The 15,427-nt window shown below is 37.8% G+C and overlaps 2 protein-coding genes across 2 annotated transcripts; both read left to right on the top strand.

Annotated features, from left to right (window-relative positions):
• Positions 1–217: 217 nt before the first annotated feature.
• On the top strand, positions 218–3,616 carry slc48a1a (solute carrier family 48 member 1a). Its single transcript, XM_040037975.1, has 3 exons — positions 218–924; positions 1,482–1,649; positions 1,822–3,616. Exons 1-3 carry the CDS (start codon positions 795–797, stop codon positions 1,956–1,958), a joined length of 435 nt encoding a protein of 144 aa, XP_039893909.1. The 5' UTR covers positions 218–794; the 3' UTR covers positions 1,959–3,616.
• Positions 3,617–3,829: 213 nt separating this feature from the next.
• Positions 3,830–14,499, top strand: LOC120737335 (solute carrier family 26 member 9-like). Its single transcript, XM_040037974.1, has 20 exons — positions 3,830–6,202; positions 6,406–6,545; positions 6,671–6,781; positions 6,928–7,103; positions 7,206–7,370; positions 7,457–7,609; positions 7,738–7,820; positions 7,915–8,062; positions 8,148–8,261; positions 8,382–8,459; positions 8,566–8,661; positions 8,756–8,862; positions 8,950–9,019; positions 9,105–9,197; positions 9,288–9,425; positions 9,574–9,825; positions 10,348–10,402; positions 10,765–10,901; positions 11,648–11,707; positions 11,816–14,499. The coding sequence occupies exons 1-20, from the start codon at positions 6,078–6,080 to the stop codon at positions 11,825–11,827; spliced, it is 2,313 nt and encodes a 770-aa protein (XP_039893908.1). The 5' UTR covers positions 3,830–6,077; the 3' UTR covers positions 11,828–14,499.
• Positions 14,500–15,427: the final 928 nt, after the last annotated feature.

The raw sequence follows: 15,427 nt of genomic DNA, 5'->3' as shown, positions 1-15,427 counted from the left end.
AGTCCCAGAGAGTGCAGTGCACACAAACACTAAAGGCGATGGGTTGAAGTTAATAAACAAATTAAAAATTTATAAATTCCTATTTTGTTTTCAGTGCCTACAACTTTGCACAACACATTTAATTCTACAAAGCTCCATTAGAGAAGTCTAAGAGAAATGCTGTTTCTCTTTGCTCCACTAGGGGCGGTGTGTCGATAAGAAGGGGGTTTCCTCTGTACAAAGATATTTAAAGGGGAGGTGATAGTATGGCAAATTTTTGTAAACAGAGCATAGAAATTCGTTTCCCTGAACTAGCAATGCAAGTTCATTTGTTTGTCCTGTGTTGTGTAACAGCGAGTGGCAGGTAAAGACCAATAACGAAAGTTTTTTTTACTGAAATAAATATTTCCTCTGCGGCTGAAGAGGCAGCTCTCCGGGGTGGTTTTGTTTTCTCGATGATAGCCTAACATCTTTGCGGCGTACTTCGGATAAGCTCGTCTGTTGTTATTTTGATGTTGCTTGCTAGCTGGAAATCTTAACGCCATTTTCGTCTTTGTATTACGTACAAGGCACATGAAGTGACTGATCTCTATTTCGAAATAGAGTTTTGCTAGCAGGGATAGCTGTCGGTCTCTCCCTGGGTCCTCTTTAGCGGAGGGGAAATTCATTTCGTCCTTTTCCTGTAGCTTAGGGTATTGCATAATGTGGCAGTAAGCTGTGGTTTAACCTAATAATAGTTTGTTTTGAGGGAAAAAAAATACTCCTTTATCTTCGACGACGGTGCTAACGTTGGCTAACAGTAGCAATATTCCAACATGGGAGTCACCAACATATACATTAAAATAGGATATGCTACTGTTGGTACTGTGTTTGGACTGTCGGCTTTCTTGGTCTGGAATATCGCATATAAACAACCATGGACGGCGGCTATGGGAGGCCTGTCAGGTATGTTGAAACACATATAGCATTAACTAAAAACACTGCAAACAGTTAATGACTTTATCACGGGATATCGGCGCATTTAACCATGTCAGGCATCCTAATCGCGATGTAGGCCTGGACAGTTAAGCGCCATAATCATAACGACTCTTAAAATTTAGTCCGTCACTGAAATCTTTATAAAATACAATGCATTATTGGTACATTATGATTTTTTTTTTTTAAAATTTGTAATGATATTTTTAATGCTAAATTATAATTATTTATCTTTCAAGTAGAAAAACCGTATTGTTCTTTTTTTTTAAAATTAACTTTAATAATTGAGTAATTTAAGTGATTTACTTGCATTTCTGAAAATCATGTAAATTTTATTTTAAAACAAATTTTTTTTGCAGAAAATTTCTAAAATAGTAGTCTTTTCTTGTTTTGTATGGGAGTAGTCTATTACATTCTATTGCAACACTGTAATTTCCATAAATTACTGTCACGTGGTGGTTTTCTGTAGTCTTCAGGCTGCAGTGTTATCATACTCAATCGAAATCTGTGTTTTTCTGTCTTGACAGGAGTTTTGGCGCTCTGGGCTCTCATCACACACATCATGTACCGTCAGGACTACTGGCGAACCTGGCTCAAGGGTCTTAGATTCTTCATTGCTGTTGGAGTATTCTTCTCAGTTTTGGCTGTGGCTGCCTTTATTATCTTCCTAACTATGGCCATCGCACAGAAGCAATGTAATCTTGTCTTTTCTGTTCCTGTTTTTTATTTTTATTTTTATTTTTTTTTAATGAATTTTGTATTGTTGTTCATTTATGTTAAAATAAGTGACTGACAATTCAAATACTCAGAGAGGTGAGGATTGTTGTAACTCTAGTAGTAACCACCTTGTTTTTTTCTGTCCCACAGCTTTCACTGACCCGAAGAGCTTCTACCTCTCCTGTGTGTGGAGCTTTCTGACCCTCAAATGGTCTTCCCTCTTGGCCTACTACTCATACAATTACCGCCAGGAGTTTGCGGACATCAGCATCCTCAGTGATTTTTAGTCAGTACTCATTTTAAAGACTTTGGTGGACTTAAGGGGTTTTAGGCTGCCAGCGGGAGATGGACAATGAGCTTTTATAATAAAGAAGAGGAAAAGCAGACATGGCTAGATTAAAAAAAAAAAAAAAATCATCAGACTTTTATCACATGGTGCTGCATTTGCTGCACTTGCTTAACAAGCTCTGTATTTGCATAGTAACCTGTTCTCCCACTTTTAATGGCCTACGCGTTACAGTCCTGTAGAAATTGTAAACCTCTGAAAACGTCAGCTGCTTTTGAATGAATTTGTGGAGGACATTTGAGACGTGCAGGTGGTTTTAAACAGCTACAGCTTTGGATTGTTTCATTTTTAAAAAGTCAGAAAATCCCCTCCATAACAGGCTTTTAATCCAGTGATTAGTGTTTCAAATGAAAGTTAAAATACTCAACCATAAAATTGAAACCAAAATTAAAACCATTTACCTTAAAAGTTATACTAGCTTGACAGCGAGTGATTGTTTTCATCCAAATTAGCTCTCAAACAGTCAGCACTCAACTGCAGAATACTCATATCTCCTGATAGTCACTGACTTAATGTTTGAGAAGTGTTTTATAGTCATTATAGTCCAGGATTTGCTAGACAATACCAATACCACTGTTCAATACCAAGTTCTTTATTCTGCTGCACTACTCTGCTATTGCTATTAGCGCTTGTTATTTTAGTATCACGACTAAACATTATGTGTGAAGCATTACTACAAAGATCAAGCTGTTGCAGTGCACTAACAAAAATGGCAACATTATCGAGAACGTTTTGTTTATATAAACTTAACTGAAACTTGTTCACCTTCACTTCTGTGTACGGATACAAATGTCTGTCTTAGATGAGTTAAATATGTTTTATGTGCATCCTACTTTTTGATGAAAATCCTCTGCGGCATTGGTTTTATACAGACTCATGAAAAAATGTATACACTCACTTCTTTATATTTTTTCCCCTACAAGTCCATGTACATGTTGCTACATGTAGCCACGTATCACCAGTACTTGCAGCATTTTGCTACTGTTGGCACCATTCACAAACAGTACTCTCAGCTTTTCACAGTTTTTGTTTGGAAAATGACTGGTTCTCATAACATTTCTGTCATTGTCAATTTATTCGTTGAACTATGTTTTTGGAAATTTAGCTGCAGATATAAAGTTTTGTGTTCTCATCGAAAGCTTTCTGTCATGTGAAATGTTAAGAACATTCATGCTTCTGTAAGAAAGGAAGAAGTGCTCGATTGTTCTCTCATTCTTGAAGGCGATGCCTTCATGTGAAGTTTGTGCTTTTCTTTTTGTTCCACCAGAGGGAGACTTTCATTTTATGTCGAGAGGTTATCTGAAGTCTGGCATTCCTCTTTTAGAGAAAACACAAATGGAACTACTATATAATTGCACTTTAGTCTATGATATTGATGCCATTGTTTTGCACACAAATTCTAATACAATGGGACAAAATCATGTGTTACGCATTGTCATGTCTGTCTCACCCTTTTTTTGTGAAAAGAACGTGTTTGTATGTATCATTTTGTTGCAGTTAGCAGGATTACTTGTATTCGCCAAATTAAACTGGTTTGTAATTGGTTTAGTTCCAGCTCTATCTTATGTCTACCCTTTTCCCATAAAATATGTAAAGTTGTATTTTTGTTTGTGTGTTTCTGTTGATAAGTATGAATATCAGGATGCTACATGTATATAGAAACTGAACCTATTAAAATACATTTATTGGTAATTACATCTTGTGTCCTTGCTCGGTAGCACACTGATAAAACGGCACATTTGGCAATCAGAAGTTTAACCAATTTAACTACACTGCTCAATAAATTAAAGGAACACTTCAGTCAGAGTATACCATCAAGTCAGTTAAATTTCTGGGACATTGATGTGGTCAGTTAAGTAGCAGAGGGATTGTTAATCAGTTTTATTTAATTTGTTTTAGTGAAATTCAACAATGAGACAAGCCTTCAAACAGGAATGTTTTTATAGATGGAAGCTGGCATTTTTCCTTCCTCATCTCTTCTGATGACTTTTTTCACTGGTTTTGCATTTTGCTAGAGTCAGCATCATTACTGGTATCATGAGTCGGCACAGGTAGTCCAACTCTCCCAGGACAGCACATCAGTGTGTGTCATTGCTAGAACGCTTTGTCAGGGAAGTCTCCAAAGCATGGAGGAGAATGTAAGAGACAGGCACTTACTCTAGGAGAGCTGGACTGGGCAGTAGAAGGCCTTTAACTCATTAGCAAGACCAGTATCTGATTCTTTGTACAAGGAGAAACAGGATGAGCACTGCTGCAGCCCTATGAAATTACCTCCAGCAGGCCACTGGTGTGTATGTTTCAGACCAAACAATGAGGCACAGTCTTCATGAGGGTGGCTTGAAGGCCCAACGCCCTCTAGTGGTCCCTGTGCTCACTGCCTGACACTGTGGAGCCTGATTGGTATATTGCCAAATATTACCGGAATTGGGAGTCCAGCACTGGTTCCTGTACTTTTTATAGATGAGACCAGATGTTAAAAGGTCAGGAGATGCCATGGGGAACATTATTTTTCTGGTAACATTGTTCAGCATGACTGGTTTGATTCTGGAGGGACGGACAGACCTCTACTGGCTAGGCAGTGCTTGGCCTCATGTGGCAGGAGTATGCAGGCAGTTCCTGAAAGATAAAGGAACTGAAACAGCTAACTGCCCCCACACTCGCCTGGCCGAAACCCAGTAAAACAGCTCTGGGACATTATGTTTTGGTCCATTCGATGCTATCTCAGACTGCCTAGTAGCTTAGTCATCTGGTCCAGATATGGGAGGAGATCCCCAGAAGACACCATCCATGGTCTCGCTAGGAGCATCCCCTGACATTGTCACGTATGCATATCTTGGGCCTTCACATACATCTGAATACAATTTTGAGTTGCTACAATGAAAATTCAGCATAATGGACTTGCATGCTGTATTATGTTTTCACTTTGATCTTTTTGTTGTCTTTGAATTCAGCCATCTATGGTTTGATAATGATAATTTTCATTAAATGATGTGGCATCCTTATGATTTCATTATGTGTTTGAAAGTGTTTCTTTAAATTTTTGAGCAGTGTATTTCACAGTAAGCGTGCATGCACCAGGCTTTATCCTTTTAAGCTCCACCCAGCAGGTGTAGAAGGTCTTTAGCATTACTTCAAAAGTAATCAAACAAGTCTCATTTGAGTCAAACATCTGCAGACGTGCTTCAAGAGTAAGCAAGGCAAAAGTAAGTACAGTGTCTTAAAATTTCTGTTTTTTATTTAACATTGTACAACAAAATTTCTTTTTTTATGTTGAGCTTTAACATCTGTCTAATTGTGTTTGCCTTTACACACGGCATTTTAGTCAGCTGCAATCAGTCACACTACAGGCATACACCAGTTGTTAGGAATCGCTTATTTACATTAACAGGTTATATGTAAGAGATGTAATGTAATATCCCTAGGTTGTGATATTGATAAGATATATTATTCACACAGTATTTCCATATTGGAGATTTATTTATTAGACAAAAAGGCTAAATCTAATTTCATTTTCTTAATGCAGTTATATCTCTGTTTAGCTTTATTTCTTTAAAATCTTCTTTTCCTGTTTAGTGTGTAACAGTCTATAAAAATATAACAATAATTACAACTGACAGCTGTTGGATCATCTGTTCAATATAAAAAGTAAAAATATCTGTGTATTCATAATGTATTGTATTGTCATTCTGGTGAAAAATAACATAAGTTTTTCTCCTGCATGGAGAAAAGGATTACTGAGGACTGAATAAACTTGTGGATGATCTTTTATTTACCCAGTGTAGATCAAACATTTTATTAGTCCCGTGAAGTTTTGGCTGATCTTTCATTCATCAAGGTTAGATAAGGACCTTACACTTAAAATATGGGCCAGGTTTAGTATCGGGAAAGGTGAAGTATAAAGTTCCAGGTATGCTGTTGAGTTTTTATGGATACTGTCATGAATTAATGACAAATTTAAACAAAAAAGACACAACACTTACTATATTAATGTGTTAAATTTCACTTTGAAGACATTGCATAAAATTTCTGCCTGCTTAATATATTTTGCTATGTTGTAGCCATGCAACAGGAAAGCCCACGTTATGTGATTGACAGGCCGGCATATAACCTCCCTGACTTTGACAGAGAATTTGACAAAAAGAGTCGACAGTTCCCTGTTGGAGAAAAAGTAAAGAAACTCTTCAGGTACTGAACTTCTTACTGCACAGTCAACATGAACAACGTGCTTTTCTCTCACACAAACTCTTCTGATAAGCCTCTGTATTATATTCAAAAGCACGGGGATACATAACTAGAACTCAAGTTTACATGTGTGTTATTGACTTTTATAAATGAACAAGCAGAAAACCAGAGATCTTCTAAGACAGTTTTTTGTTTTTTTGTGTTAGATGTTCTGTACCCAGGCTCAAAGGCTTGTTACTTAAACACCTGCCGGTTCTAAGCTGGCTTCCCAAGTACAAAGTAAAAGAAAACCTGCTGTGTGATGTCATTAGTGGGGTCAGCGCCGGCACCATTCAGGTTCCCCAAGGTCAGTCAATCTTCTACTCTCAGATAACTCTGTATAACAGCCTTTGACTGATGCTAGCTGGTGGAGTGGATAACAGTTTTTGTGTTATTTTTTATTATTTATTTGACAGCTTCTTTTCTTTCCAGGCATGGCTTTTGCTCTCCTTGCAAATCTTCCTCCTGTCAATGGTCTCTATTCCTCTTTCTTCCCCCTCATCCCATATTTCTTCATGGGCACTGCTCACCAGATGGTCCCAGGTAAATCAGAATGATTTATCTACAGCAATTTTGTGTGATGACAGTGATAAGTTACCAGAGCTGCATGGTGCTGCACTGAGCCTGACTTTGCCCGCTTTGCAATATGGCAAGGAAAATAGATGTGACACCCTACTTTCTATGTCTAGGTACTTTTGCTGTTCTCAGCATTATGGTGGGAATCGTGTGTCTTAGGCTAGCCCCTGAGTCGGATTTCAGTCATTTCAATGCCACTCTTAATGCCACAGTAGTGGACACTGACAGGATGAATGAAGTTCGTCTGGCAATATCTGGTACTCTGGCCTGTCTCACTGCAATCATACAGGTACTTATACCACTAAAAGCTCAGTCCTTTAAGGTAAAATCTGAAAGGAATATGGGATATAGTTTAAAGGTGGCACACTGAGTATGATTTATGTCTGTGCAGATTGGTCTTGGCTTCATGCAGTTTGGGTTTGTAGCCATCTATCTGTCAGAGTCGTTTGTCAGAGGCTTCATGACTGCTGCAGGACTGCAAATCTTAATTTCAGTGCTCAAGTACATCTTTGGCATCACAGTGCCATCTTACAGTGGTCCGCTGGCTGTTATATATGTAAGTTACCCATTCATTATTAAAGAAAATATGATCGGATACTTTGCAAAATTATGATTTGCTGAAAATGATTTCTTTCCAAACAGACTCTCAAGGATATAATATTGGGCCTTCCTGATACCAATATAGCCTCCTTAGTCTTTGCTTTGGTCAGCAGTGCAGTTTTGATTGTGGTGAAAGAACTAGGTTTCCACTTTCGTCATAAACTTCCTTTCCCTATTCCTATTGAGATCATCGTCGTAAGTAGTTAAAATTTTTCTTTTAGATATTTGAGATAGCTGTTGCACAGATGTTTTTCTGGGTGCAAATAAGAGAATTAACAGTATATAATAGAATGTAGCGTGATTTATGTTCCTGTTTTACACAGGTGGTGGTGGCCACAGCCATCTCAGGTCCGCTGCATCTTCCTGAGATCTACCACATGGACATTGTGGGCAATATTCCTCTGGGGTAAAGCAGGCATCAGCTTTTTTGTCCTACTGTTATTCATGAAAGTCATTAAAGAATGTTTAACTCTGATTTGTTTCTTGTCTCTGTTTTCTAGATTTCCTGCACCGATCCTCCCAACAGTGAGTCAGTGGGAAGACATGTTGAGCACAGCTTTCTCTCTGGCTATTGTCGGATACGTCATCAACTTAGCTATGGGCAGGACACTGGCAGCTAAGCATGGCTATGATGTGAATCCCAACCAGGTTTGAAAAACTGCATCTCTCTTAAAAATGTAAGAAGTGTATTTTATTTCACTTTTGTCAACACTGAAATGGTCTTTTTGAATAGGAAATGTTGGCTCTAGGCTGCAGCAATTTCCTTGGGTCTTTCTTTAAGATCCATGTGATCTGCTGTGCTCTGTCTGTAACGCTGGCTGTTGACAGTGCTGGAGGAACCTCACAAGTGAGTGCAGATCATACTCAAATTATAACTAAGAACCTACTGAGGAAGATTTAGTATGGACTATAAATACAGCAAATGTTTACCAAAGCCCCTAACTACTGCACTACTGCTCTCTTGTAGTTTGCCAGTCTGTGTGTAATGCTAGTAGTAATGGTCACCATGCTCGCCCTGGGAATCTATCTAAAGCCACTCCCAAAAGTAAGTGTACATAACAGTGTGAACCTGAAATATCATACAAAACATACAGACGTAAGAGAACAACTGAGACATATTAAGTAACTTCAGTTACCTTTGTTTCTCCAAGTCAGTGCTTGGAGCGTTGATTGCAGTAAACCTGAAGAACACGCTCCTACAGCTCTCTGATCCCTTTTACTTATGGAAGAAGAGCAAACTGGACTGTGTAATTTAAATCATTTGATATGATATTGAAGCATAATGCAGTGGGGTTTTTTTTTTACTATATTTTTTTTCATGTCTTGTTGTCTCTTTTTTAGTGTGTGTGGGTTGTGTCATTCTTGGCCACATTCTTTCTAAGCTTGCCTTATGGTGTTGCTATCGGAGTGAGTTTTTCCATCCTGGTAGTTATATTCAAGACACAGTTGTGAGTAAACTGTATGAACATGTAGTACATTTGAACCAAAAATGAGCTCTACTGTTTAAGTTTTTCATAACTACGTTTTCCTTACAGTCGCAATGGTTCAACAATTGTTCAAATTAAGGATACAGATATCTACAGAAATCCAAAGACGTACAGCAAGGTATATTAAGTATATATCTTTTTTTTTTACCATAAGAAATTACTTGGGGTGAATTGCATCTCATTTTTTTGTAACAACTCCACAGGTCATGTCAGTAACAGGTGTGAAAATAGTTAACTATTGCTCACCAATCTACTTTGCAAATGCGGAAATATTTCGCCAGAGAGTCATCAAAAAGGTAAGACAAAATGGCCACTTTTCCCGTCAGGCAAGGTTGGCCATGTGTTCATGTGACATGTAGATGTTTATATAGTATTTGTATACCTAGACTGGGCTGGACCCCGGCAAACTTATCCTGGCCAGGCAGAAGTTCTTGGACAAAGAACAGAAGGAAAAAGTGAAACAAGATAAGGACAAAACGTCAAGAAGGCGGAAACCCAGCTCTTTGGTTAACATGAAAGCTCAGGTAGGATCAAGTTCATATGACATCAGACTCATGTAATTTACGGGCCATCCAACTGTTGATATATATCCCACTGAGTTAAAGGTGATTCACTGAAAGTACAACTTGTGACCTTTCTGTACCTTTCTGTATTTGTTTCCTGTAAATCTAGACCATATCTCAGCTTGAACTGCAAAATGACTTTGATATGAACGATGGCAGTGCCAACAATGCTGAACTTCCTACAAGCTATGTCAACTTCCACTGTAATGACATTGAACTTGGCGAGCAGTTGCCTGACCAAGAGCCATCCAGTCCCCCTGTTCTCACCCTGGAGCCTCAGCCAGTGCCCTTCCACACCCTAATCCTCGACATGGCGGGGGTCTGCTTCATAGACCTGATGGGCATAAAAGCATTGATAAAGGTTATAAAGTTCTCTCCTGTGCTAACAGAGTCAGGATTAATATAATATAGGATTAATGTAATGTAATATAAGTACACTAAATGTTTTAAATTTTGTTTTATGGTGCAGAAAGTAACCATAAAAGATTAAAGATGCAGTTATTTTAGATTGGAAAATAGTTTAAATTGGCAGCAAAAGTTTTTTGAAAGGGGTTTTATTATGTTTAATAATATAAAATGGATGTCTAACAGCTAAGTTAATTAACACAAATTATAATTTCAGAGAATTTCTCATTTTGATATTCCCATATCAAAGAGACTGAGGCAGTTATGTCCAAACAGAAAAAGAGAGCTTCTAACCTGCGTTGAACACATTTTTGAATCATGAAAGGATGCCTTACTTTTTTCTCAAATATTTCATTTTCAGTTAGCCAGATGCTGTTCAGCCGAGCCTTTTTATGAGAGCATTAATAATTGGATTTCGTTGTAAGTTCGTGTATGTGCATGTCCATGACAGGTTTTCTTTCTTTCATTTTCCACACAGATGAACTCGGGCTACACGATGCTGGGCATTAAACTGTACCTGGCTAACGTTCAAGGTAAAATCTTAAACTACCTGCATTTGTTCACACCTGTTGGCTACTCTGTACAGTTGGCATGGCAACAAAGACCTAATCATTCATAAAGCACTGAGTCCATTAGCTCTGTGAAGTGCTCTGTCAGAGGAAAACAAGTTAGACATTGCTTAACATTTTGTGCAGGTAATCTCAATTTCCCAGCGAGATAAAGGGAAGATCCAGAGTGACTGTAGTTTATCATGCTTGATTACTTTAAAGCTGCAAATTTTCTCTTGTTTCCTGCCTTAGAGAATTGTAATTACAATACTACAGGCGCGTTAGGCAAAATCACTACGTTTAACAATGTCTTTGTCCCTGTATAATATTAGTTGCCTTACTTGCAGCCCAGGTGTATGAAGAACTGGAGGCCGGGGGAGCGTTTGAAGATGGCAATATTGCCCGCAGTAATCTCTTTCTTTCTGTTCATGATGCCATTCTGTTTGCTCAGCAGACCTCTGGAGAGAGGGAAGTCTACTCAAAGGTAGGCCTCTCTGCATAAAATAACCTTATCAGACAAATCCTTTTCAAAACATCACATACAAACACATGCTGTTTAAAGCCTCTAAGGTTAGGGATATGGGGACAGATTAAACAGAGGAGAAAAATATATTTTTTTCTTAAGTGAAAAATTCCTCTTCTTAGTACAGCTTTTGTCACCTTATCTGGTTCAGCAAAGGTAAACAGAAATATCACAGGGTTTTGTGACAGAGTAAGCGCCACAACAAACAAAGCTGTATGTTACACCAAGGTCATGGCACATGCTGTATGCTCTGTATCTGATTTAGTCTCTCGTATTGTTTCTCATTGTCACATGAGCTAGAGCAGCCTTTTTATTAATCTAACATGACATACACACCATGGAAGACAATAGCAAATTATTGTAGGTGAAAAGGTAGAAAATTGTTAATATTTTTTTAATTCAGAAGATTAATAAAATAGATTATGTTGTACATTTCTAAATAGAAAGTAAAATAGCTCCGTAAAAATTGGTTACTGATAAAAAAAAATATTACTTAGCATGGATAACAAATGATTTTAAAGTATACTTTAGTTCTGTAATGCAAAAGTCTAGGTCTTTGAAGAGCACTTTGGAGTAACTGCTTTCACACAGTTAAAGGAGATTTCATTGTATGCCAACTGTCTTACTGCATGTCGTGTCAGTATTAATAGAATCACATTGTATACAAGCCTGTTTAACTAAAATATGTGAAATGTTGTTGGCTGCAGGCCCAGGGAGCAAAACAGGGACTTGATTTTAACATTAATGAGGAGAAGGATCTGGAACAGGTACACTGACGTTTGTTTGCACAACCTGATACAAAATGACAGGTTCACCTACTTATTATTAATTCTGTAGCGAACATTCTGTGTCTAAAAGTCACTTTACTTTTGCAGGAAATGTTTTGAAGTGAACAAGAGCAGAAGAAACATACTGAAGATATTGTCAATAATCTTGACATTATTCTGCAATTTATGAAATGCGTTCTTGCCAAAATCCGTCCTCTGCTTAAACTTTCATCTTTTATCCGACTATCTAAAATTTTCATATGTTCTACCTTGATCAGTAATCAGGGGCAGTATCCAGTACTTCGCGTCACTGGCAGGGGGTGGCACGTACTAGCGCAAGAGACACCAGCAACAAGCAAGTGCTAATGAAGGGAACTCTGGGGCTCAGTTTGCCTACCTTTTACAATAACTGAGGAGTGAACTGCTGACTGCGCAGTCATTCAGAAGTGCTCCTGTAATTAAATGAGAGTGTGCATGGCCACAGCTGTGAGCTACAACTAGCTGAGCAGTCTGGCTAAGCCCCTGTGGAGGTAAGGAACTGCAAAAGGCTAAACATAAGTGAAAGGAAGATTACATAGTATCAGCAGTTTCATGGCTTTGTTGTTGCAAACTCTGTTAAGCATCAGAGTCTTCATAATTGTCCATAAGGCAGAATTGAGCTACAACAACCAAATAACACTCTTAATTGTTGCCTCTTGCGCCAGTATAAACTGTAAGAAAGAGAAATGTGTGGGCCAGATAACTTGTGTTTGTGTAGCAGGTGCTTAAAGGCCTGTGGTGTCTAGTCTAGCAGCAGGCTGTCAGTGGTGTTGGTATGCCTGTGATGCATGAATGGATTTATAACGCTATTAAGAAATCATCCTAAGGTATTCTGGCACACATCTGCTCCTCTGCTCCCCTTCGTCTCTGCAGCAAATTGGCACCACAAGTGATTACAAGGTTTCTATGGCCATCAGCTTTAATTTGGAGCCTTGGGAAAGTCTTTCATCGCTTAATGCATGTAAGTGTCTGTGTGTGTTTGTGTTTAATTCATCACCTGCAGCTTACACTTCTCTTTCTTCTCTGCCTCATTGTTTTCAGGCTGCCTGTGCGGACTTGATTTGATTTAAATTAAGGGATATTTTGATTGAAAGAATTAGTTTGACTGTTGTTTGACATATGGTTATGAGCTATTATTGTCCTACTTTTCTTGACTATAAATGTTTCAATGTACTGTGTAAGAAAAGGCAATCTCTCTGTCATTTTTCATTTTCCATACACAACACTAGCAAAAGCTAATAGACCACTATATTCATTTGTTGTACTAACTTTAGCCAGTATAGCAGTTTTTATTATGTACATGTGATAACTCATTAGAAAAAAGTTTTCAAAGGAGTCTGTGCAGTCCTTTGAAATGCAGAGGAGTTCAGCTCAGTGACAGCAAGGCGCCCAAATCATCACCCCTCCACCCCCCTTGACAGTTGGTATGGGTTGTTTGGCTGTGGGTTGTTTGGGGTGGTAGAACAGGTCAGCTACTAACCAGAAGGTTGATGGTTCGATCCCAGGCTCCTCCAGTCTGCATGCCAAATATCCTTGGGCAAGATACTAACCCCATGTTGCTCTCCGATGCATCCATCAGAGTGTGAATGTGTGTGAATATTAGATAGTGAGCACTTAACAGCTTATAAAAAGTGTTTGTGTGACTGGGTGAATTAATTAGCTGTATAAAGTGCTATGAGTGCTCAGATAGAGTAGAAAAGCCCTATATAAGAACCAGTCCATTTACCATTTGTGCTGATATACTATGTTTGGTTTACCAGACGTGGTTCTCTGGTTCTCTCTGCATTGTGGTCAAACATATCTACTCAAGTCTTATCTGTCAACCTTTCCAAAACATACATGCTCAGTTTTTTTTTCTAATGGTGCTGTCATTAACTTCAACATTTAACATGCTCACTGAGGTCTTGGTATGTTTTTTTTTTCATTTTCTTTGAACATTGAATGGTTTGACTTTGAATTTGCTGGGACATGCAGACTGTGGCAATGTGTTAACGTACACCTGAATAAACCAATAAACAGCCAAAATGTATTCTTTTATAGAGGCAGTCACACTTACTGACCATCAGTTAATCAGATGCATTTGATTAGCAGTACCTGGCTGTTCCTCTTAATTCCTATAGCTCCAGTATTGGTGAGGACTTCATAAAGTCATTTGAAAATGTTCTTTTTCAAATTACTCTAGTATTTAATTTCAATCACTTTCAATTAATTTCCAGTTTTTAATGTTTTTTTTTATTTTATTATTTTTTTATAAATGTTACGTTTTTGAGTTTCAGTTATATTATGAAAGTTATTAGTTATTGGTATGAATCAAGATGTCTTTCATTGCAATACAAAAACAACACTCTGTTAAGACAAGTCCCTCACATTCATGTAGAAATCCCAAACTTAGTAAGCATCTACATTACTTACTCTTCCCTGTGCTAAGAAATTTTGATAATATTGATTGTTGGCCTAAATCAATTTTCTTTGTATTTTTAGTTAAATATGTTACTTCATTTGTGTTGTTTTTATTTTTATCTCAAAAATAAATGATTGAACGATGAAATTAAACGAGTTATTTGCAGTAACATTGTGAAATTTCAGTGGTCATTACTGAGCATTAAATTACTTTACAGTAACAATACTGTAGGCCTATGCACATGTTTGTGTGTAAAGCAGGCCTAGCTTAAAAACACCAGGTGACTTAATACACAGTAGTTTCTTGCACTTTAGGAGAATCTTTTAATTTGCTTCCATACTGTAAAAAACAAAAGTAACAGAATACAGTAAATAATGTATGCAATAAATATATGGATCACAGAAACATGTCAGTCATAGCTTTTGAAATCGTGTGGTTGCAACTTTTTGTGAATTGTTCAGAGTGAAAGGGATTAAAATACTGTAACACCCCCAAGCCACTGGTTCACATCGTCTATGCACCCACCCATGAATTCTGGGCAACTGTTTATTCTTATTTGGTGTTGTTACAACTTTACAGTTACCATCATATTTTATTCCTTTCTAACGTATTCAAATTGAACAACAGACTTTGGACTACTTCTGTTTTCAATCGGACCCCCTTGATACTGTGACATTACTCCATAATTACTCTTTATCAATGAAGCAATAGGTAGAAAAAAACCAAACCTTTCTGGAGGTCAAACGATGATTACACTGAACTATGAAATACCTCCAGCTAAATCCCTTTTCAAATGAGATGCTGTTATAATGGACTAGCTTCTTAATCCTGTAATAGCAAGTTCACATAAAAATTAATTTTACACCCCTTGCACATTCATTGACCATGATGGTTTAATTAACAAGGTTCCTTTTAGAAATCTGAGACCAAGAGATTTATGTATTAAATTTGTTTACACGCCCAGTGGTTTCATACTATTGAGACTAATTGCATGGTGTCAGAGGGTATCTTCTCATTGAGTTATGGGACCTTGTCATTTAGCGCTCGTGTACTTTTATGAAGCGCCTTCCCCGAGAAAATATTTAGCTCTGACCTTTCAAAATCAGGTTTAAAATTGGAGCGCTTGGATAAAGACCCAGGAAGCCAAAGACTGTTGTGCAAATTGGATGTGGGCTTGTGAGCCTCATCTGAGGAAATGAGGATGATGGAGAAAAAGCATATCACTTCTGTAAATTTAAATAATTGTTGTCTGACATTGATCAATTGACAGCAGTTGGTGC

Source organism: Simochromis diagramma, unplaced genomic scaffold (genome assembly GCF_900408965.1).
Source record: "Simochromis diagramma unplaced genomic scaffold, fSimDia1.1 OVJJ01000061.1, whole genome shotgun sequence".
NCBI classification, from domain to species: Eukaryota; Metazoa; Chordata; class Actinopteri; order Cichliformes; family Cichlidae; genus Simochromis; species Simochromis diagramma.
The sequence above is the reverse complement of the archived record's forward strand: the minus strand, read 5'-3'. Positions and strand labels throughout refer to the sequence as shown.